The 25770-nt window shown below is 39.1% G+C and overlaps 1 protein-coding gene across 1 annotated transcript in view; it reads left to right on the forward strand.

The window, feature by feature from the left end:
* Positions 1-24436, forward strand: part of LOC149146298 (uncharacterized) — a 65975-nt gene extending 41539 nt beyond the window's left edge. The window contains exons 4-5 of the mRNA XM_089447548.1: positions 23798-23852; positions 24066-24436. Coding sequence (XP_089303674.1) covers positions 23798-23852; positions 24066-24192 — 182 coding nt within the window. The 3' untranslated portion in view covers positions 24193-24436. The remainder of the gene's footprint in view (positions 1-23797; positions 23853-24065) is intronic.
* Positions 24437-25770: the final 1334 nt, after the last annotated feature.

Raw genomic sequence — 25770 nt, forward strand, 5'->3', positions numbered from 1 at the left:
TAAATCGACCTCTACCCTTCCTTGGTGCTTTAACACTATCGGCGTGCTTCCCCCCCCCCCCGCAATTCCCTAAGGATGGCCCATAAGGAACTGCGGGGGTCATGCGGGATGCGGACTACGGGATGTTCAATATGCTCAACTTGCTATGCCCGGGGTCCTCTAATAAGCTCTTTTCCTTCACTTCAAGGCAACAGGACTCCTGATCTTCCATAGGCCATATCTTCTGATCCAAAGGTCCATTTTGGGACTTCTATATATCGTTGGAAAGCTCATTTCAGGCACTATGCAATGGAGAGGGTCTAATCAAGTTCTGATAGATTTTGTGGCTCAGGAAATGGCTTCAACTTCACTGCTGAGTGACAACAGGTCCTTCATCTCGAATATGGAAGCCAACTCCCTCTTACATTGATGAATAAGAGGGTCTGCACCTGTCAGAAAGAGATTTTCCACATAGAGTAGCAAGATGAGAGGTCTATCATTCTCAGCGTTAAAGTAAAGGTTCAGATCAACTTCACTTCTTGTAAATCCCAACTTCATTAGATAGCTATCGATCCTCTCATACCAAGTTGGGGGTGCTTGCTTCAATCCATAGAGGGATTTATTCAACTTGCATACATGTGTTTGACAATCTTGAATTTCGAACCCCTCAGGTTGTTCTACATAGACTTCCTACTTAAGTGAACCATGCAAGAAGGTAGTCTTGACATCCATCTGGTGAAAATTCCATCCTTGCGAGGTAGCAAGGGCTATAATCGAATGGATGGTGGTGTAGCGGGCAACCAGTGCAAATATCTCATCATAATCTACACCTTCCTTTTGAGAGAAGCCTCGAGCAACGAATCTAGCCTTGAACTTTTCAACACTTCTATCAGTTCCATTCTTGATCTTGAAGAGCCATTTCGAGGTGACAATGGATTTGTCCTTGGGTCTGGGGACCATATCGCAGACATCATTCTTCATAATCGGCTCATAGTCTTTGTTCATTGCATCCTTCCAAACCTGGTGTTTGGCAACTTCTTCTAATGTGCCTTGCTCAGATTGAACAATGGTGCTCATTGTAGTTAAGTACCCTTGGTACTTAATCGGCTTCTTGCTTTCACGAAATGCCCCCCTTGGTGCAACATGTCTCTCGGCATCTTCGAGAGTCTCCCTAAGCCATGAGGGTCTCCTTTTTGGAGAGGAGGGCTCATGAGGGGGTGGATCAATGGGATCCATTGGTCCTTTAGCATCAAACATCTGCTCATCTTGCGGTTGTCCCTGCTTTCCAGAATCTGCTTCTTTGTCCTTCCTTGGAAGAGGAAGGTTACTAATCTTCCCAAGGGTAGCATCCTCATCGAAAATGACATCATGACTTATCTCCACTTCTCTTTGACCAAGCACATAGATTCTATATGCCTTCGAAGTTTCACTGTAGCCCACAAATGTTCCTTTCTTCCTAGAGGCATCCAATTTGCTTCTCTTTTCTTTCGACACATGAAATTATACAGGGCTACCAAAAATTCTAAAGTGAGAAACATCAGGTTTCTTATCGGTGAAAACTTCTTCGGGAGTCTTGGAGTCCGACGCTTGATGAGGGCATCTATTTTGAACATACACGGCGGTGTTTGCAACTTCGTCCCATAAGAAATTCAGAAGGCTTTAATCATGAAGCATGGCATGAGTGGCTGCTACGATAGAACGATTCTTCCTTTCAACAACACCATTTTGCTTAAGAGTATATGCGGTAGTATTCTCCCTCTTAATCCTAGCTTCTCTGCAATAATGTTTGAACTCATTGTTGGCATTATGACACAGATGTGGCGCTATGTCATAAGTGTTGTCCTTGATGGAAACTCACTTAAGTGGAAAATCACTGTTCAGGCTCTCAAAACGATAGAAAATGAGATACCCGCAGGTGCGCCTAACAAAAGCTGCGGACCCACAGGTGCTCCGAACAAGAAGTGCGGACATACTCGCAGGTTCTCCGAACAAAAGGTGCGGACGTCAATTTCACTCACTTTCATGCAGAGAAGCGCGCGCATGTGGGAAATTTTATGATTGATCCATGGTATTTAGTCCGATGTTTTTGATCCTATAGTTTTGGTCCGTGGTATTGCATCTAAAATATTGAACCCCGGTTTTGGGTCCCTTGTATTGGCTTTCTATGGTTTTGATCCATGGTTTGAGTAAGGGCTTGCCTATAAAAAGGAAAGGAGATCAATTGGCTAGGCACTGATGTGTTGAATATCTTAAGACGAACAAGATCTGAAATACTTGTAATTGGTTGGTGAGTTATAGTTGAACTTGAGCATGAGAAGACAGATCAATTGAGGGGTCATGATCTCTTTGGCGCATGATCAGATCTGTGAATCTGACAGTCGAGGGTATATCTGAGGACTGATAAACTATCTTTATCCGGAGGTTCGCAGGCCAGAAACAGTTTAGGTGCGAAGGTACGCAGATCAGAAGACGCCCCAGCTGCGGAGGTGCGCGGAGAAGCCGACAGTGCAGGTGCGGAGGTGCGCGAAGCAGCCGAGAGTGCAGGTGCGGAGGTGCGCGGAGCAGCACAGACAGCGCAGGTGCGGAGGTACGCAGATCAGAAGACGTCGAAGGTGCGGAGGTCCGCAGGGCAGAGACAGTACAAGTGTGACGCTGCGCAGGCCATAGACAACGTAGGAGCGAAGCTAAGCAGGTTACTGACAGAGAAAGTGCGGACATCCGCAGGTTATGTTTGGGGAAGTTGCAGACTCTTCTCTTGAAATTTGTTTTAGCTGCTTCTGTCTATCACTGTTGTGTTTAGGGTTCTGATTGGTGTCTGATTACTGGTACTATGTTTTGAGAAGTTATTGATTCAATATTTGCACAAGGAAGTTGGTTGATTGCAGATCTATTTGATGTTTGATTGAGATTCTTGGATCCAGTTTGAAAATTTATGAAACGTGGTCCCTGGATGAAAAGAGAAGGTTGAAGCCTTCAGTAGGTGAGTACCTACGTACTAGTAGCTCAGCTAGTACAAGAGCTAAGGGGGTTGTAGCTCCCTTCTAGGAGAATTTGGAAAACGAGAGAGGGTTGTAGCTCTCTGCAGGTTGCAGCGTGCGTACTGGTAAAGGACTGCACCAGTACAAAATCATTGTAAAAAGAAGTTTCTAATTGAAAGAAAATAGAGACACATTGCAGCAGGTGGTTTTCACCCACATTGGGTTTCCACCTTATATCTGGTGTTCTTTGGTGTGACTGTCTGTTTTTCTTGTTCCTGTTCATTATTATTTAAATTAATGGTCAACATTTGAAGAATAAATTAAATTATAAATCTAGAGGGTATATTGAAAAGAATTTGATAATACTGATTCACCCCCCCTCTCAGTATTATTTCCAACAATTGGTATCAGAGCAGGTCCTTCAGAAGAAGCTTGATCGCTTGAAGGAAGATCTATCATCATGAGCAACTACGAGAGAGAAGCATCGATCAGGCCACCAATTTTTGATGGGACAAACTTCGTATATTGGAAGGTAAGAGTCACTGCCTATCTTCAATCTCTTGGTACAGAAGTCTGGGATATCATAGATACAGGGTACACTTTTCCGTCAGCAACACCTACAGATCCGGCTGGTAAGAAGCAATATGAAACAAATGCAAAGGCTGTCAATACTCTATTAGGATGTCTATCTCAATCAGAGTTCGTCAAGGTTATGCAGTACAAATCCACAAAAGAAATATGGGATAAGATCGTTCTGAGCTATGAAGGAGATGAATAGGTAAAACGAGCAAAACTTCAAACCCTCAGAATTCAGTATGAAAATCTCAAAATGTACAATGATGAAAGTGTGGCTAACTATTTTCTACATATAGATGATATTGTTAATTGTATGAAGAACTTGGGTGAAGAAATAAAAGAGGCTGTTGTGGTTGAAAAGGTACTAAGATCTTTGTTCTCTAAGTTTGAATCAAAAGTTTCTGCAATAGAAGAAAAACAGAATCTACAACAACTTACCATGTCACAGCTGCACAGGATTCTAACTGCTTACGAAATGAGGAAAGGAGGACCATCAGACAGGAGAGAAGCTGCATTCAAGGCTGCAGGCAAAGGAGATTACTATGAGTCAGGACATATGTCAGAAGAAGAGGAAGAATCAAATTTTGTCAAGAACCTTCAACGGGGTGCTGGAAGATTCAGAGGTAAGTTACCTTTCAAATGCTTTGCTTGTGGAAGAGTTGGTCACTATGCTGCCAAGTGTCGTCATAAGGATAAGCTTGACAAAGGTAAGGAACCGGTTAGATGGAACAAGAAACAAAATGTAAATATGAAAAGCTATTACACTCATGAAGACAATGATGGACTTTCAAATAGTGATGAAGATGAACAAGGTAATAATTATAGACTTTTAATGGCCTTTGAAGATGATGATTTCATGGATGCTATAGATGAAGAAGGTCTGTATGAAGAAATTTCTAAACTCAAAATTTGTTTAGAAGAGAAAAATATGATTATTGATACTCTGCAATTCCAACTGGCTGAAAGGGAAAAACATCATGAAAAGTTGGAATGTGAAATTGTGGGTCTTAGAAAAGAGATTGAGAAAACAAAAGCGCTTAATCTTAGATTTGTTAAAGGATCTGAAACTCTAGATGAGATTATCAATGTGCAGCGTTCTCCTCTAATCAAGACAGGTCTGGGATATAATGAAGAAGCATCTCAAGTGCAGAAACCATCCACCTCCAAAAGTTATCTTGATGCAGCAAGGAGGAGTGAACAAATTGACAATCGACAACAAAGGCACTATGGAGATCACCAGGTAAATCAAGGACAATTTACCTCAAAAATGAACTAAGACTACCAGGTAAATCAGGGGCAATCTACTTTAAGGATGAATAGAAGCTACAACCAGCCACAGGTAAAACATTTGCCTCAAGAATGGATGTCGATAGAAACTACAATCATTCTGTTGGTAGATTTGATAATTGCAGGAGTTTTTTTAATGGCCAATGTTTCTCTTGTCATAACTTTGGTCACAAAGCAGCTCAATGTGTTGCCTATAAGACAATCATGACTAGAGAAGCTCAAAAACAAAGAAGTATGATTGGGATCACGAAAATAACCTACAATAACTTTTCTGCCCTTGAGAATGAAATTGAATGTTCTATTTGTAACAACTTCGGTCATGAAGATTCTGAATGCAGGAGCAGGTTTCGGCAAACAAAGGAACAAGCCTCAAATGCCAAAACATGGAGAATGAAAGAACCGCAACCAGAAAGATGTGGTATAGCCTTATATGCGGAAGGGCAAGAAAATCAATGGTACATCGACAGTGGATGTTCGAAACATATGACGGGTGATAAAGGAAAACTTCAGTCATATAGTGCCTTAGAGAAGGAGAAGAAGGTCTCATTTGGAAATGACACCCCTGCGCTCATAAAAGGTAAAGGTTTTGTTCAGTTGAAAGAAAAGGTCAAAGCTGGAAATGTTATGTATGTTGATGGCTTAAAGCATAATCTATTGAGTGTCAGTCAGATGTGCGATCAAGGAACAGAGGTAATATTTCGATCAAATGGATGTAGTGTTCGTGATCTTGATACAGGAAAAACAGTGATCAAAGGCGTAAGGACTCCAAATAATTTATACATATTCAAAGAAGGACAACATCAATGCTATCTAAGCAAGAACGATGAACACTGGTTATGGCACAGAAGATTGGGGCATCTTAGCTTCTCACAGATAAGGAAAGCATGCAAATACCAGGCAGTTCGTGGTCTTCCAGACATCAAAATTCCAAACAATACAATATGCAAATCGTGTCAGTTTGGTAAGCAAACCAGAACTAACTTCCCTGAGAAGGAAGGATCAGCTAGCAGGCCACTTGAACTTGTCCATACTGATGTATGTGGTCCATCTAGGAAAAGGTCACCTCGAGGAGAAGAATATTTTATATTATTCATTGACGACTTTTCCAGGATGTGTTGGATAGGACTTATGAAGCACAAAGACGAAGCCTTTGAAAAGTTCAAATCATTCAAAGCCTTGGTGGAGAACGAATCAGATCATAAAATCAAATGCCTCAGGTCTGATAGAGGTGTGAAGTTTACCTCGAATGAATTTTTCGATTTTTGTGAAGAACATGGAATAAAAAGGGAATTCTCTACAGCTAGGACTCCTCAGCAAAATGGAGTAGTGGAAAGGATGAACAGAACGGTTCAACAAATGGCTCGTGCTATGCTTGATGAGTCTGGAACTCCCGCAACCTTCTGGGGTGAAGCCGCATTTGCTGCAGTTGTTATTCTCAACAAGACAAATATCCAGGTGAACAACACTCAAACTCCTCATGAGCTCTGGTATGGTGAGACTCCTTCCATAAAACATTTCAAAATTTTTGGAAGCAAATGCTATATTAAAAATAATGATGAAAATCTTGGCAAGTTTGAACCTAGAGCAGATGAAGGCATTCTCCTTGGTTATTCTCCTCACAGCAAAGCATACAAATGTTACAATAAAAGGCTTGGAAGAATTGTCGACAGCATTGATGTAGTGGTGGATGAAGAAGAAATCACTCCCAAACAGGTAAGATCTGAAGACTTCGAAGATGATGAAGACTATCCATCAACATCAAATCAGATTCATAATGAAGAAGAAACCCATGAGGCACCAGAGGAACAGATAAGGATAGAAGAAAAGACTCCATCCAGGTATGTTCAAAAGAATCATCCAAAATCTCAAATTTTGGGGCAAAAGGAGGCAGGTATACAAACAAGAAGAACAATTGCAGAAGCTTCAAGCTATTTGGCATTACTCTCCTCCGTTGAACCACAAAATGTAAAAGAGGCATGCCAAGATGAATGCTGGGTCAAGGCAATGGATGAAGAACTTGAGCAGATCGAAAAGAATAACACTTGGGAGTTGGTTCCTAGACCAAAAGATAAGAATGTCATAGGGACAAAATGGATCTTCAAAAACAAGTTGAATGAAAATGGGGGAGTAATTAGAAACAAGGCCAGACTTGTTTGTAAAGGGTATGCTCAACAAGAAGGAATAGACTTTGAAGAAACTTTTGCTCCCGTTGCTAGACTTGAGGCCATCAGAATGTTCCTTGCTCTCTCTAGCTTTCAGAAGTTAAAAGTATTTCAAATGGATGTGAAATCAGCGTTTCTGAATGGAGACTTAGAAGAAGAAGTGTACATTGAGCAACCAGATGGTTTCATCCTTGGGAATGATCCAAATCTTGTATGCAGACTAAAAAAGGCTCTCTATGGTCTTAAACAGGCTCCAAGGGCTTGGTACTATCGTTTGGACAAATACCTGCATCAACAAGGTTTTTCAAAAGGATCAGCAGATAGCAATCTTTATATAAAAATTGAAAATGACAAATTGCTAATACTTGTTGTGTATGTAGATGATATTATCTTTGGCAGCAATGAAGAAGCTATGAGTCAAAACTTTGCCTTGGTAATGCAGAAAGAATTCGAAATGTCATTGCTTGGAGAGCTGACATATTTTCTTGGTCTACAAATCCAACAAAATGAAGGCGATATCTTTTTATCTCAAACCAAGTACCTCAAGCAAATCTTGAAGAAATATGGCATGGAAGATTCGAAACCAGTATGTACCCCTATGGTTACAGGATGCAGCCTCAGTGCAAATGATGAATCAGCAGCAGTGCATCAACCAACCTATAGATCCATGATTGGAAGTCTGCTTTATTTGACAGGTACCCGACCAGACATCATGCATGCAGTGGGAATAGTTGGAAGATTTCAGGCAAATCCAAAGGAAACTCATCTTCAAGCAATTAAGAGAATCTTCAAATATTTTCAAGGAACTCAAAACTATGGCTTATGGTATCCTAGAGATATAGATCTCACACTTCATGCTTATACAGATGCAGATTGGGCCGAAAGCGTGGATGACAGAAAAAGCACTAGTGGTGGTGTATTATTCATGGGTTCCATATTAGTATCTTGGTTCAGCAAGAAACAGAGTTCAATAGCATTATCTACAGCTGAAGCAGAGTATGTGGCTGCTGCATCTTGTTGCACACAACTTCTTTGGATGATGCAAACTTTGCAGGATTTTCAAATCACTTGTACTCCACCTATCTCCATCCTATGTGATAATACAAGTGCTATCAGCATTTCAAAGAACCCAGTCATGCATTCAAAGACCAAGCATATACCTATCAAATATCATTTTCTTCGGGAACAAGTGCTTGAACAAAAGGTCAAGTTGGAGTATGTTCCCTCTAAGGAACAAGTTGCTGATATACTCACCAAACCACTGCCCAGGGAGACCTTTGAATACCTCAGACAAAAGTTGGGGGTAGTTGATGCATCATCTTGCTGTTGAATCTTGTCTGTTTCAGAGATTGTTGGTTGTACGCGAGTTTCATATGGGGCATACGCGTACATTCACTGGTTTATGGATTGGTCAAAGACCAACTGGCACAGGTTCAGGGGGAGCATATATTCTTCTAATAATGCATTGTTGGCATTATTGTAGAAGATCTTGGAAGAGCAAGTACAGAAGGAGAACATGGATGCTGATCTGAATAATGCTGCTAATGTTTTGTCTCTATGTCTTATATTTCTTTTGTCAAGGTCATGTAACGGCCTATTTTGGTTTCCCCTCTATGCCTGGGATGAATGATATAATGTACTTGGTTGTCATATGTAAATTTCTGATGTAACCCCACTTGGTTGGGTGATGAATGTATGTATAGAGTCTTTTGGTGATAGGAAGGTCATTTATGGTGTATGGTGGATTATGGTTCTTGAAGAAAATTTCTTTTGCAGATCTGGCCTACAGTCAGGGGGAGCACGATCAGCACAGCAGAACAGAGTTTTCAGCATGTTCTCAGGGGGAGCATAACCCTTTGCCCTTGATGACAAAGGGGGAGAATGACTTTGAGGATCTTGGGGTTGCCATCAAGTCCAAAGGGGGAGATTGTTGGCATTATGACACAGATGTGGCGCTATGGCATAAGTGTTGTCCTTGATGGCAACTCACTCAAGTGGAAAATCACTGTTCAGGCTCTCAAAATGATAGAAAATGAGATACCCGTAGGTGCGCCTAACAAAAGCTGCGGACCCGCAGGTGCTCCGAACAAGAAGTGCGGACATACCCGCAGGTTCTCTGAACAAAAGGTGCAGACGTCAATTTCACTCACTTTCATGCAGAGAAGCGCGCGCACGTGAGAAATTTTATGATTGATCCATGGTATTTAGTCTGACGTTTTTGATCCTATAGTTTTGGTCCGTGGTATTGCATCTAAAATATTGAACCCCGGTTTTGGGTCCCTTGTATTGGCTTTCTATGATTTTGATCCATGGTTTGAGTAAGGGCTTGCCTATAAAAAGGAAAGGAGATCAATTGGCTAGACACTGATGTGTTGAATATCTTAAGACGAACAAGATCTGAAATACTTGTAATCGGTTGGTGAGTTATAGTTGAACCTGAGCATGAGAAGACAGATCAATTGAGGGGTCGTGATCTCTTTGGCGCATGATCAGATCTGTGAATTTGACAGTCGAGGGTATATCTGAGGACTGATAAACTGTCTTTATCCGGAGGTCCGTAGGCCAGAGACAGTTCGGGTGCGAAGGTACGCAGATCAGAAGACGCCCCAGGTGCGGAGGTGCACGGAGAAGCCGACAGTGCAGGTGCGGAGGTGCGCGAAGCAGGCGAGAGTGTAGGTGCGGAGGTGCGCGGAGCAGCAGACAGCGCAGGTGCGGAGGTACGCAGATCAGAAGACGTCGAAGGTGCGGAGGTCCGCAGGGCAGAGACAGTACAAGTGCGACGCTGTGCAGGCCATAGACAGCGCAGGAGCGAAGCTACGCAGGTTACTGACAGAGAAAGTGCGGACATCCGCAGGTTACGTTTGGGGAAGTTGCGGACTTTTCTCCTGAAATTTGTTTTAGCTGCTTCTGTCTATCACTGCTGTGTTCATGGTTCTGATTGGTGTCTGATTACTGGTACTGTGTTCTGAGAAGTTATTGATTCAATATTTGCACAAGGAAGTTGGTCGATTGCAGATCTATTTGATGTTTGATTGAGATTCTTGGATCCAGTTTGAAAATTTATGAAACGTGGTCCTTGGATGAAAAGAGAAGGTTGAAGCCTTCAGTAGGTGAGCACCTACGTACTAGTAGCTCAGCTAGTACAAGAGCTAAGGGGGTTGTAGCTCCCTTCCAGGAGAGTCTGGAAAACGAGAGAGGGTTGTAGCTCTCTGCAGGTTGCAGCGTGCGTACTGGTAAAGGATTGCACCAGTACAGAATCATTGTAAAAAGAAGTTTTTAATTGAAAGAAGATAGAGACACATTGGGTTTCCACCCACATTGGGTTTCCACCTTATATCTGGTGTTCTTTGGTGTGACTGTCTGTTTTTCTTGTTCCTGTTCATTATTATTCAAATTAATGGTCAACATCTGAAAAATAAATTAAATTATAAATCTAGAGGGTATATTGAAAAGAATTTGATAATATTGATTCACCCCCCCTCTCAGTATTATTTCCAACACTCATTTGATTCGTATTCGGTTCCATTATCGGTCCTCAATATTTTGATGTTCTTCTTGGTTTGATTTTCAACCAAAGCTTTGAAAGAACGGAACCATGAGAATACTTTGTCCTTCTTCTTCAAGAAATATATCGAAGTCTTGCGAGAGAAATCATCTATAAAGGTTGCATAATATAAGTATCCTCCCAATGAGTTCACGGGCATTGCACTAGATAGAGAAGAATGAATCAATTGCAATATGTCAGTAGTCTTGCTATCACTTGAGGGGAATGGTCCCCTTGTATGCTTTCCTTCGGCACACCCCTGACGAACACCTTCATGTTCTACTTTAAATTCGGGCATACTTGCCACCATCTTCCTTGCATCGGGTAGAGCCTTATAATGTAGATGTGCAAACCTCCAGTGCCATAATTCAGATTGAAGTGATGTGTTGCAAGACATAGCTCCCAATGGGCTTCCTCCAACTTGATATATCCTATCAACCCTAAAGCCAAGTGTAAATGCATCTTTGAAATTTTTATTCCACACATATACCTTTCCATCGGTGAATGCCACCTTGAATCCTTTGTCCTCCATCGCCGAGATAGATACCAGATTCTTCTTTAGATCGGGTACATATAGTACTTTTTGTAGATGAATGGCATTATGCTGATTCAATTGAAGAGTAACATTCCCAACTCCCTTCACGGGATAGGTGACATTGTCTCCAAGGATAATTTCTAAATTTGTATCCCTTTCAATCATATTTGGAAGGGCTTCCTTATACCCGGTGAATTGCCTTGAGGCACCACTATCAGTCAACCAATTTCCCAAAGTGTGTAGAGGAGATGCAGTAGAAAGGGCAGATATAAGATAGAATTCTTTTTGTTTGTCATCAACAACATTAGATTCATCATACCTGGTGTTTCTTGATCTCTTGGGAGGGAGACCATTTCCTTTATGAAAAGTGGGAACATTCCTTTTTCCTTGGTTGTTGAATCTGCCATTCCTTTGATTATTGTTGCCCCTGAAATTGTTGTTGTTATGGTTGTCACCATCATGAGGTGTATCTTTCTATTAGGACACTCCCTAGCATAGTGACCAAACTTGTTGCAAATGAAGCATCTTCCCTTCCTTCCATTTTTGAAACCCGACCTTCCTTGACATTGCTTCTTTGAACCTGCATTGTTCTTCTTTTTAGCATGAGCGGAGAATGCAGTAGGATCATTCCTATTTGAAGGCATATCTAGTTCCATCATCCTTGTTTCTTCTTGAGAGCATCTAGTTAGCAATTCTTCAAAACTTGGAATCCTGTCGTTGTTAAGAATAGTAGTGTTGAACACGTGTCATTCACGAGGGAATCCTCCAAGGGCAATGAGGGTAAGCTCCTTATCAGCAATAGCTTCTCCAATAGAAAGAAGATCATTTTTGATCCTAGTAATCCTTATGAAGTAGGATTGAATATCTTCATTTCTTCCTTTCTGTATATCCTTCAGCTTATTCTTGAGGAAAAGAATTTGATTTGCATTGCTAGATTTGAACATGCCAACCAACCTGTCATATATCTCCTTTGAAGTGTTCAAATCGGAAATGTAAGCAACTAAATGCTTATGAATAGAATCCCTGATGATCTTCTTAGCTTTGACTTCACCCTTCTTGTACTCAGTCTTAGCAGCAGCCAATGCATTAGAAGGAGGTTCTGAAATCTTTCCCTGCACATAATCCATCACATCTTGCTCTTCTAATGTCAAATCAAGAGATATCTTCCATGCATGATAATTAGACTCATTATGAAGCTTATCATCAGACTTGAAGTAGGATGTGGAAGCCATTGAATCTTGTCCTTGATTTGTGATTGCTCCTCTTAGTGATTTCTCTTCGCACTCTTGCTTGGGCTTTGTCTTCACCTCAGCTTTGATACCATGTTAATTTTAGGGTAATAATGGTATGTTCTATGCTTAGAGCAATTTTACTTCAATTTCTTTATTAGCCCAATATCAATATCCAGTTTAGCAATCACATCAACATGATAGTAAAATGTAGATAGAACATAAACAATAACAGTAGAAGACTAGCCAAGACAAGAGGACACAAGATATGGCACTAGACAGGGACAAACCCCAATGTGGGGAAACCCTTGATCAAGTTTTCTTATAATTCTTCAAAAGTTCAGCACAGAGAGAGAGTACAATATATAATATTCACTTGTCCAATTAAATTGAAAATCTGATCAGTCAAACAACAGAAACATAAAGCCCTGACAAGAAAGTCAATGCTGGTCAATAAGGCATATTTCTTCCTCAATTTAGCGCGGTCAAACCCTGTCAACTTTGACCTCCAACAACAAGTCTAATCAGCGCAAAATAGTTTGAAAAAGTCCAGTCAAAATTGGTCAACAAAAGTCAACCCTACGGCCAACCCTGGTCAGTCAACGCTGGTCAAACAGGTGGTCAGAGCGCTGTGGTTCTTCTGCCCAAATCTGTGGCCTGCTAGGACAGAATTCCTGTTGGTCAAACAGGTGGTCAGAGCACTGTGGTTCTTCTGCCCAAATTTGTGGCCTGCTAGGATAGAATTCCTCCACCCAAAATCGCACCAAAAAAGGTCAATGCTTGGTCAACATAGTCAAAACAACGTCTGAAATTTTCGGTCAAATTTGGTCAATGCTGAAACAAAAAACCCTTCCCTCCCTTCGCACATGTGGAGAGCAGTGTCTGATTTTCGTACCCAATCAAAGTAGGAGAGAGAAGATGAGTGAGTGAAGTGTGTCCAAATGAGCATGAGGCATCATGTATTTATAGGCAAACATTGAGGATGAATAAACGTGACTATTGGGCCTCTGAGCCTACATGAGTTTGCTGGCCGACCTTGACAATTTGTCCATAATCAAAATAAATTCATAACTTCATTTGTACATGTCAGAATGGGATGATCTTTAGATCAATCCTACACCTCTCGGAGGGAGGAATCCAAGAAAAATATGAGCTGCCTCATATGAGCTGTCCAATGTGAAGTTTGGTTGTGGTTGCCAAATTTAACATCCTAAGATATTTTAATTTTGACTCTAATCAATTAAATTTTTGGCTTAGGATTTTAATTTAATTTTGCCAGAAAATTTAATTAACACATGAGGGGATTTTTTTTTCACCCTCTAATATTTTAACCATGGTGTCTGTAATGACCACTAGTCGTATACACAACGGAAATATGAAAATTCTTCGTAGAAAAATACATCCATCGTAGGACAGTAAGTGTAAATTGTATATTATATAAAGAATTGATGTAGGATGATACAAATGAGAATGAGGGTCCTGTATATATAGCCAGGTAAGTACCCTTTCACTAACGGTTATGTCCTTAGGGACATACCTTTTCATTAATTGCTAACTAATTAATCATTAATCTTATTTGTTGTCTTTTACATTATTTGTGTTTATTTTTATATAAATTTAGTTTGTTACATTGCCTTCCCCTTCAAAAAGCTTTGTCCTCAAAGCTTACTGATGACGGATCAGATCTCTTCTGTCGTTCGGAATATTTTCTCATTTCTAAACTTTCATCTTTGTTGATACAAGACGATATGATGTTCTGAGCGATAGACATAATTGTCGTACTGAAAACGGATCAAAGCATCCTAGATTAATCCTCTGGGAAATCTTTTGATCCTTAGAGATGTGTGGTGAATATTTATCGTATGACTGGATTGAGCTTAATTTAGTATTCTTCAGAACATAAGTTTCTTTATGTTCTACGTAATATAGATTTGTAGATTTATTAAGGCGTCTACTCTTGTGATTCGGATGTAGATAAATAATTTTTCTTGTTTGAACTTCCTTAAACTTTTTTATGGCAGTTTCCTGATTTCCATCAGGCATTGTTGGTGTTGACTTAACTACTGAATCCTTATTTGGGGTATCCTCTGTTTGAACGACAACCTCTGCGTACATTTTTACTTCAATAGGGTTTGCATTTGCCTAAATTGCGAGATTAGTGGGATTGATGTTTGTTTCTTCAGTTTGGACTGCTACATCTGGAGATTTTGATGCTTCCTTTGTGACAAGTTCTTTGAACCTATTTGTCAATGATTTATTTTTGTCCTTAAGTTTTTTAATCTGTTTGAGCAGATTTCAATTATGATTTTTGAGATGTAAGCATTCCTCATTCTCTGAGTCAACTTTATTTTGGCCTTCGCGCTTCTCGTCTTTTAATCACTTGATTTGTTCTACTAATGTTTGGTTAAGGCTCTTTAAACGTAAACTTTCTTCTTCTTCTTCTAATAAACGCTCCCTGAGTTATTAAAATATTTTTTTACATAAGATTTACCAGTGTTGTGAAAATCGCGATTTTTATACCGATCAAAATCGCGATTTTTTTACGAAAAAATTGCCGGTTTTTACTGAAAAAATCGCGATAAAAACAAAAAAATCGCTATTTTTTCTTAAAAAATCATGGGGGGTCGCGGCAACGTGGTTTTATAACATTTTTTTGGGTTTTTCATGCGCTCATTTGGACAGTGGCGTGCGGAGGGAGGAGGAGCTGTTGGAGACCAAGCTGAAGAGTGTTTTTAGCCAAATCTAAGTGCTTAGAGGAGAAAATCAAGAGGAGACCACCGATTTCTCCATAGAAACGGTATGAGGATTAATTTTTTTTTTTTTTTGTTTTCATTGTTTAAAAACATTGTTTTTGTATGTTTTTGGTTGGGAAACTTGGTATGGGCACCATTTTTCTTTTGTTTTCACTGTTTTTAAAGAATTTTTTGTATTTCTTCATTGTTTTGGGTTGGGTAACTTGGTATGACTATGGGAACCAATTTTTTTTTTTTTTGTTTTCATTTTTTTAAACATTGTTTATGTTTTTTAGTTTTTCATTGTTTTTGCCATTTGGTTGGGTAACTTGGGTTTGGAATGGTTGGGTAATTTGTGTTTGAAACTTTGAACTTTGGAATGGTTGTTTTAGGTTGGGTTATGGGTAACTTGGATTTTCATTCAATCATCAATGTAAAAATTAAAAATTAAAATACTAAATTGTAATTTGTAAATTTGTAACTTGTAATTTTGTAAATGCTAAATTGTAATCCTAATCCTTATTAAGTTATTTTCCCATAGGTTCACAACTGCACTAAAACACCATTCAAGACTTTAAGTTTGCAACTTCAAAGTTCAAAAACAAACATGCCAAGGAAATTGGATCCTTTCTGGGAATATGCTGTACCTCGTGTTCTGAATGATAGACAAAACTTGAGTTGCAAGTTGTGTGGAAAGGAGATGTACGGGGGGGTGTACAGGTTGAAGTTTTACCTTGCACAAATCCCTGGACATGATGTGGGGCCCTGTACAAATACAAATTTATCCAAAGAGCCATGAGAGCATTGGAAGAATTAGAGCAGACTAGAGAGGCCAAAGAAGAACTCAAAAGGCAACTAAAAAGGTCAGCTGAAGGAAGTGGGCCAAGTGGTACTCGTTCTATTGCAGTGTCAGTCAATCCGGTAGCTGCATCATCATTTTTTGTTCCTCGAACCACACCTGGTTCACAACCATCTATCGGTTCAATGCTAAAAAGAATTGATAAAGAACAAGCTGACAGGTTGATGGCAAAATTTCTCCTCTGGAGTGATATTCCTTTCAGCGTTGTAAGGAATAATCCATTTTTCCAACCTACTGTTGATGCTATTGCCAGTGTTGGCCCGGGGTACAAAATCCCTTCTTATCATGATTTCAGAGGTCAGATTCTTCAAAATGAAAAGCGTGACTGCACCCAAAGATTGGAGGATTTTAGGGCATCATGGGCACAAACAGGATGCACTATTATGTCAGATGGTTGGACTGACCAAAAGGGGAGAACCCTTATAAACTTCTTGGTTAGTTGTCCCAAGGGGACTATGTTTATCAAATCTGTTGATGCATCTGCACAAATCAAAGATGCAAGAACTTTATGTGATTTGCTGGATGTGTTTATTTTGGAGGTGGGTGAACATGTTGTCCAAGTCATAACGGACAATGCTGCAAATTATGTTGCTGCTGGTAGGATGCTTATGGACAGGCATCCTATTTTATTTTGGACACCTTGTGCTGCCCATTGTATTGATTTGATGTTAGAGGACATAGGGAAAATTCCCTTTGTCAAAGATATTGTTGACTCATCAAAAAGCATTACAAAATTTATATATAATCATACATTTGTGCTTAGCTTGATGAGAAGATTCACCAACAACAAAGAGTTTGTGCGCCCCGCCATTACACGGTTTGCCACGAGTTTCATATCTCTTCAATCCCTCTTGAATTCTATGTGGGATGTGAAGAGAATGTTTCTTTCAGAGGAGTGGCGTGCTTTGTCAATGAGCCGCAAACCAGAAGGAGAGGCCGTATGCAAACTAGTTTCATACCAGGAAGACTTCGGGCGGGAGTGCAGGAGGTGTGCGCCGTTACTGAACCTTTGGTAAAGGTTCTTCGGTTGGTTGATGGTGAGAAGCCCGCAATGGGCTATTTGTATGAAGCCATGGACAGGGCCAAAGAAGCCATTTGGGCCTACTATGATGATAAGGGAGATGATTGGTTTCAGAAACAACTCTTTCTATGGGGAGTGATTGATGAGCGATGGAACAACACACTCCATCGTCCCATTCATGCTGCTGGGCTTTTCCTGAACCCTGCATTTTCTTATGCATGTGGGTTTGATTTTGATGCTGAGATCATGGATGGATTCTTATCCTGTGTCCAGAAGATGGTGCAATCTCCAGAACAACGTATAGAGATCTCTAAACAAATTGAGACATATAAGATGGCAGGTGGCACATTTGGCTTTGAGATGGCTATCACTGATAGGACGATTAAAATGCCAGGTATTTTTTAGTTTGTAACTTTGTTTCAAATTTCATTGTCTCTTCAAATTCCATTTTTTTTTATGTTTATTTAAAATTTTATTTGTAATTTTGTTGTAGATGCATGGTGGAAAATGTATGGTGGCAGAGTACCCCTTTTGCAAAATCTTGTTGTACGCATCCTTAGCCAAACATGCAGCTCCTCAGGATGTGAGCGCAACTGGAGTGTATTTGAAAAAATACACAACAAGAAGCGCAACAGGTTAACACTTAAACATTTAAAATATTGCAAATTTCCAAATAAATTTTTGAATTCATTAAACAATATTTTTTTTATAATATTAATTATTAATTAGTATTTCATGATCTTTGTACAGGTTGGAGTCTCAGCGACTTAATGACATGGTCTACGTCTACTACAATCTTCGATTGTGGGTGAGGCAACTTGAGAGAACACCTGATGTGGATGCCATCTCATTGGATGGGATTGACACCACTGCTGCATGGAGGGTTGAGGCCGAGAGGCCTCTCATGGGTTCTGCTGATGATTGGTTAGTGCAGGATGTAGTGGAGGGGGAGGAGGAGGAGCAGGAGGAGGTGTAGGTGGAGGAGGAGGAGGAGGAGGAGGAGAGGAGGAACAGGAGGAGGAGGTGACACCGCCTGCCCGGGCTACCACTGCCACCAGTAGAGGACGTTGTCTACCTCCTATAGCTCCTACTTCTAGTTCTTCAATTTCTAGAGCACATCAGACTCCACTGCCATTTCCACCAACATGGGCACCAGCATCTACATCTAGAGGGAAAGGGAAAGCTGTGGTATTTTCTCGCAAGAGGGGCAGAGGAAATCAATAGGATTCGACTTTCATTTTATTGTATATGACATTATGACATACATTATCATATTTTTTGTTGATATTTTGAGGCTGAGTTGGGACTCAGGAGTCAGGACTTACTATTCAGGACATGTTTCAATGTTATGTGTGATTTTAGCGCTAGAAATGATATTAAACATATTATATATTAGTTTTGTTTATCATATTTATGTGTCAATGTATTTATTTTATGTTGTAGATGGTTTAGATTGATAAAAATGCAATTAACTCAGAAAAATATATAAATCACACATAAAAATCAGACACACAATATTGGCGGAAAAAGGCTGAAGCCTCATGCTTCTCTCTCATTACACATTACAAAAAAAATTGAATATAGTGTTACACATAAATAAATGAGAGACAGTGTTCTCAAGATAGTGCGTGCTATCTTAGACACCTTTGGTTGAGATAATTTCTCCTTTGGTTGAGATAATTTCTCACCAGACACACACCAATATAGGAGTTACTTAAACTAACTCCTATCTTAGAGGAACAACCCAAGAGTTAGGCGCAAATTCCTAACTTGGAATTTTTAATTAATTAATTTATTTTTGGATTTATTATTGTTTTATGAGAGAGGCTAACATAGATATTAAAAAAATTGAAAAAAATGAAAAATATTTTTGTACCAAACGATTTTTTCCCGATTTTTTTTTTTTTTTCCGATTCGTTTCCCGCGCTGATTTAATCCCGATCGCGATTTTCACAACATTGAGATTTACAATTTCAACCCTCAAAGGGGGAATGTTTGTTTGGCTTAGATCCTCAAAAACATACCGAATCTGCAACATAATATGAGCTAGTAGACCAAGTGATTTGTAATAAAATAATTTAGCCAAATAGCTTAAATTATTCCCAAATCACTTTTACATAAGACTTGACTAAAACACTAGGACTCACCTAAGACTTTGACAAAAATTCCACCCTAGCTTTGGGGTGAGGTTGGAGGGAAAAACTTTGCTGACCATCCGTGTTTAGAAACACAAATGAATCAGTGAGACGAAAAACCTCCTAGGATGAAACTCTCGCCAAAATAATAGGCTTACCTAGGTTGTTACATACATTCATAGTCTTACTAGCATCATTTACATTACATAACTTGTAGAATGGGTTTACAATAACATATGAACTGCTGATAGATGATCTGATCTTGTTGAAATAATTTGGTACTTCCGCTTGCTTGGAACTTAGACAAAATGTGTGCAATAGGAGGTTTGGTGATTGAGCCTTTAACATGTTCCATGATGTCATTTTCAATGAGATTCAAATCTGTCCTCTTCTTCCATGCAAGAAAGTTTGAAGCCCCAACCACTTTATTGCTTTCCTTGCAAAAAGGCATTTTGATAGATTCAGATGTAGGCATAAATACACTTACTTGTGAAGATGCTTCTTCCACTCGCTACTTCCTTGAATTTGATGATAATATAGATAATAGTGAACTTCTCCTTGATGAAGATAGTTCTCTTCAAAAGTGATCCTTGACTACATAGAGATGGAGATAACTTAGATCCTTTGATGGTGATGTGCTTGTTAATGATGATTGATGATATTAGATATCATTTCGGGATTCAACTGCGTTAAGTAAGTCATGGTTACCTCCTGGGAAGTCCTGGTTACCGGGTGCAAGCCCCGGAAGTGATCATTGATGCTATGTGATTCATTTCACTAGTTTCAATCTCACTTCTTCACCCCTGTGAGCATCACCTGATGCAATGAGTGCTAAGTGAACTATTCAAAAATCATGAGAAATTAGTCAGTTACGACTACCTCTCATGAAAATGGTCATACGTGAATGACTTACTTAACGCAGTTGAATCCCGAAATGATATTTAATATAATGCACTGCGTAAACCCCCATACTTAGATGATTGATGATGATTTCTTGATGGTGTCTTAATGCTTCTTGGATGGTCGTCTTCAAGGATAAGGATTTTCTTTTGAGATGAAATCCTTATTTCAACGAGAGGGATATTGCCTTAGAACTTTTGATGATGATGACAACGTCCTTGATATTTCTTCTCTTGGATGAGAAGTCTTCAAGTTACTTTAATTTGTAGATCTCTTCAACTTGAGTAGGGTCTTTGTGGTCTTTAGATGATGACTTGAGGATCCCAAGACTTCTTCTGGTGTAGACTTTTTCTAGGGTTTTGACACTTCTTTGTAGATCTTGACTTCAAGATGATCTTCTAGATTTTCTTTGATGCCCTCCTCGAGATTTGGTCCTTGAATGCTTGAGTGTCCCTTGATGAGATGCCCTTTCCTTGATTTTGTCACCTTAGCTCTGATACCATGTTGAGAAATCTAGGGCATTAGAATTAGGAGATTTCTCTTTTATGATAACTGCTTGTGAATTCTTTTTACTTCTTTAGATTAGGATCTTTTCTTTTCTTAGATTATTATAGTGTTCTTCTTCATCAAACAACTACCAAAGCATGAACAATAAAGAGACAAGAGACACAGAATGTAGGCGATCAGCTAGGGCCAAAACCTCTCCAACTTGAGAGGAAAACCCAAAACGAATTATTCTTCTTATAGAGACTTCAATTGACGAATATCAAGACCAAGACCCTTGACACAACAACCTCTCCAAGAACAAGTCACAAGCCTTCTTAGTTTAACTCTTTCTTCCTTGAGCCAACGATGGTCAAACTACTTGCTTATCCCTCCTTCTCGGTTATCCTTCAGATTTTTGCTTCTTAGATCAAATCTGCAACCCTCGGCCTCTTCAGAACCACTAGTTGCGGCAAGTGTGATGGATGTGTTGAAGAAAAGTGTAACAAGGTTCGGTATTTGTCAATATAATTTTGATCTTTGTAATTGTCAAGAAAAAGAAATATTATTTTTATAAATTATATGAATGAGTTTCTTTCTCATTCTATAGATCTAGGAAAGTCAAAGAGTCAAAATTATGTTGAAATGCTCTTCTTGAGCATTTATGTAATGTACATGGGTCAACCTAGTGTCAAGTAGCCCTCCAAGACAAGCACCATCCTTCAAAGAAGAAGATTGCAAGCAAAACAATGAAGAGAACATCATGACGGCTCATTTAAAAGACACAACAATTCACCTGGACATGTCGGCTAATTATGGAGGACGAACTACTATAAATACCCAGCTAGGGTATCCACAAAACTACACAATAGAATTTTGGACATCTTTGAAATTTCGTATGGGTGCAAGGCTGTAATTTCGGATGGGTGCAAGACTGAACTTCAGATGGGTATAGTGGTGCAGGAAGAACAAAATTTTGGACAAGGTACAGTGGTGCAGGAAGAACATAATTTCGAAAAAGGTACAATGGTGCAACAAACTTGGATCACTGTGATTTTTGGATAGGCATTATAGTGTTACACTTTCTCGGCATAATTGTGATCTCAGTGCAAGGAGAATACAATTATAGTCTCGGTGGAGCATGCTACTAAATGTTGTCACAAGTCTCGGTGGAGTGCAGCAGTAGAAAGAACTCGTTGACATGGTGAAGCAAGCAATGGTGCAACAAGTAAGGACCTCTGTGGTACTACGATAATGATCTCAATGAAGGTGTAGAGATGATCTCAGTAAAGGCACAATGGTGATCTCAAGTAGTAGTCATGGTGCAACAATGATGATCTCGGTGAAGCAGTAATGATGATCTCAACAGTTAGAAGAGGATTGGTGTTGGAATCTCTATAAGAAGGAGAGGTTTTGGCCCTGGCAGAATGCCAACATCTTGTGTTCATGTCTCTTTGTTTTTGGTAGCAGTTTGATGAAGTAAACACACACACTAATAATAATAAGAAGATCAAGCTAAGATAAATTGTAAAAGCACTTCACAAATTGTTAACAAGTCTAGAAGAATCTTACTAACGCCAATTGCCCTAGATTCGGCTTGTAGACTTGTTTAGTTTCCTCCTTGATTTCGCCTCTTGGATAGTAGTGATATCTTCGACCTTTTCTGCAGTAGGTAGCACTTCTTTCCTTCGCGCATTTGGAGGTATTTAGCCCTTAAACAGACCCAAAAACAACTCGGCTTTCTTTCCTTCTTGCTCCGTTGGATGAGATAGCTCTTCTTGTGATCTTCGCTCTCTTTTTCTATCCTTCTTGTGCTTGATCGAATTGTATCTTAATGGAGGCCGAGTCCTCTCTATATATAGTGGACTGTCCATCAAAATAGGCTGACTTGTGTGATGGGGAAGCCGAATTGTCATCCTAGAAGCATCCTTTTCTCCTTTTGAAGGATGACATTAGGGAGAGCTTGTGACAATGTCTTGGAGGGTTTGTGACACAATTAACTTTACAATGTATAATATGCCCAAATGGGTCTTCAAACTTTGACATTGACTCAATAGACTCTATGACATGATGGCCAATCCTAAAGGCTCACAATGGGAGCCTTAACTATACTATAAAATAAAATTCCTTGATCATGAAACCCATGATTCAAGCATTACAAAAATAATTTTATTTTCTTCTTTACATCAATTACATAAAATCATAATTACACATGTCGTTATGAAGATCGAACCTAGTTACATTTTTCAACAAAAACAAGCATGTCAATATTGTGTGCATGTGTTTTTATCTCTGGTGTTTTTCCGCTGCTTATAGATTGTTAAGAATCTCTATATCTTGGTGAAAGGAAATTTGTTTTCAGTTTTCAGTTGCCTTGTTTTCAGTAATTCTTCTAAGTAGTTGCAGAGTTTCAAGAAAATTAACACTCTCCCTGTTCCATGACGTAACTCTTTGTTCCAAGAAATAATATATGTATTTTTCTTCAGAAAAAGAACACTCAATCTCTATGGAACTCGGCCTGTGTGCCATTGGTTAGCTTTGAATTGTCTCCATTTTGACAATGTGAACAATTAAGGACTACTTTACAATAAAACTCGAGTTGAATATGTTATCAAAAGTTACATGCTGACTTTTTCCATGAAGAGGGCTTTGCATGGTGCAGTGACGTACCATTTCTAGGGAATATCAATAGTTCCTTTGTATTTTGGAGGCAATGATTGTATTGTGGAAACTTTTAGTTCAATTTTTTTTAATTCATAAGTTCATTGTTGATGCTAAATACATATATATATTTTAAACTAATACTATTATATATTTTAAAATATTTACTACTGCATATATAAAGAACTACAAGCATATATTTATGGACAATTTTGTTTGAATACTTCGGTGAAACCCTGGAGATTCAATATTTTGAGATCTCTTTATCTTTATTTGTGCAAGCCTGTTTCTTGTTTGAACCGGATATATAGGCCTTTGTGGGTTCCTCAATTGTCTTTGATGAATTAAAGTATGCTCCTCACGGAATACTGAAGTCTTGGGCTTAAAGTTGAATTTCTTGTAATCTGCAATCTTCATTTTATCTAAATATCATACTACCTGTCTAATGCCTGTAGTTTGTTACATTTGTTATGTGTTTACCAGTGCAACGTCTTATTTCACCATAATCAACAAGATAGTTGGAATTGAATTAGAAGTACAAAATTTGTTCCTAAAAACAGTGCCAATTGGTTAGGTGCAAGCCATGACTTATTGAATTTCTTAGCATTCGACCATATGTGTGATTCATTATATTTTCTGGCTGTTATTTAGTATTTTAACGCTGAATATATCTATTAAGCATTTTCTGCCTTCTAAAATGAGATATAATTGTGCAGGAGTTATATTTGATAAAGAGACAACCGTGGATGATGAGGTTATACGGGCAAGCAAGTATGCCCCTCAAGTTTCTGATCCCTTGGCTATTTGACTGGGTAGATTAAGAAAAAAATATTGAGTTTAGAATCAAAAAACTTTGAAATGTTTACATAATCTTCTTTTTGTTAGCGCGTATATAATTTATTTCCCTCATCTATCTCACTATGTATCTTTATTTGAGTTTTTGTAATTGATTATAAGTGAATTTGTTTTTGGCATCGTGTTTAGGGATCCTCCTATGAAACCCTTCGTTGACGCTTCTTGTTCAGGGGAGGAGCACAAGTCATCAACATCTGCAGGAGATCCTTCTGCCAATGCAGTGAATAGAAAATCACAGTCTAGAAAGAATGGGTGATGGATTCTGCCACCTCAGCAATTCCTAATATAATATCAAGTGAAATTGATAGGAAAAATATAAAAATGTAATTGTTCGGATTTCGGTTTGGAAGGGAAGGTGTGATAGTTGTACTCCTCACAATGTCAACATTGTATTTTTGTCATATTTTTCTTGTGCGATGGCCTACTCAACTGAAATGTCTGGGAATTCATCTTTCATTTAGTATGATATAACAGTTATAAACTTGGTAGAGTTCTCATCAGCTCTGGTCCTCTTCAGATGGAGTATGCTTTTCTTTAAGCAGGGACAATGTGTATTGTCAACTAAAATCTAATGGGATACTTCTCTTGGGTTCTCACTTGGGAAATAGTTATATTGTCAGCATGTGATTTTGTTTACAGCTTTTGTTTCTTGACTGATATACTGCCTAGAAAACTTCTTGTATGTGCAGATTCTAGAATAATGATTTATATTGGTTTTTTGATTGTAATTCTTTCCTAGGCCTTGTGAGGGTAAAATTTTATTTTAGTTTATCCTGTGGCTACTCGGATGTCTAATGTTGCAAGAGTCAATCCACCTTAAGCAGTTGTGTTAGTCTTACTAGGATGGGGGAAAGTGAACAAATTAGAAGCAGGTGTTAGATAAATGTTTTGGTTTTCATCTGCATGTGTCATGAAGTTTTTAATTATATTTGGAATGATTGGTTGTGGGTGTTACTTATTAAATGTTAAGTTTGTTTGAAGTTTTCACCAATTACCCAATTTGAGTGCAATAGCCCACTATCTCTTAAATGTGTGACAACCCTGTTAACTTACACAACTTACATTAACTTGCATGTATTGGGATATCAACAAATGTAAGATCTTTATCAGTGCTATTCAGTATCACTTGCAACCATATGGGTTGGATCTACGCATCTCAAAGAAATTGAGATCCATCCTACAGCTTACTATTAAAATTGGCAGCTAGGGCCAAACTCCACGTGGGTCATATTATTTATGGTTGTTGATATTTTTCTTGGATCCCTCTCATTGAGAGGTGTAGGATAGATCTAAAGATCATCCGATTCCGATAAGTATTCATGGAGATATGAATTTATTTGTGTTATGGGACAAATCGTCAAGGTCGGCCAACAACCAAATAACCCCCACGTGTGCTCAATGTTTTACTATAAAAGGAGGTGACTTGAGAGTCATTTGGACACATTTCACTCTTGATTTCTCTCCACTTGTTTTGGGTTTTAGTGGAAGAGAAATCTAGGAGGATGAAGCCCTAGACGCAGGAGGAAAGGAGGCTAAACAATACTGCCCTAGTCGCAGTCCTAAAAGAGTATGGTCTACCCACAGTTCAAGAGAGGAGATCCCTGCTCCTATACGCTACCTAAAGGATGCCTAGCCACAAACCAAGGTGCAACGTCCTCCATGAGATAGCTTTGAAATCGGATGCCCTAACCACAAACAGAAAGAGTCAAAGAACAACATGGAAGAGGTCTGCTACAGGAGGCCGAGTTTGGTGACTGTCTTAAGGCTGAAACAGACTCGAGAGGTTGTTTTAGGGCTGAGAGGGCAAGTTGCTAAGTCGAGTAGAGGAGGAGCA

Source organism: Pinus tabuliformis, chromosome X, assembly GCF_031772625.1.
Source record: "Pinus tabuliformis cultivar Carrire ecotype Pingquan chromosome X, CPIR1, whole genome shotgun sequence".
In the NCBI taxonomy this organism is placed as follows: domain Eukaryota; kingdom Viridiplantae; phylum Streptophyta; class Pinopsida; order Pinales; family Pinaceae; genus Pinus; species Pinus tabuliformis.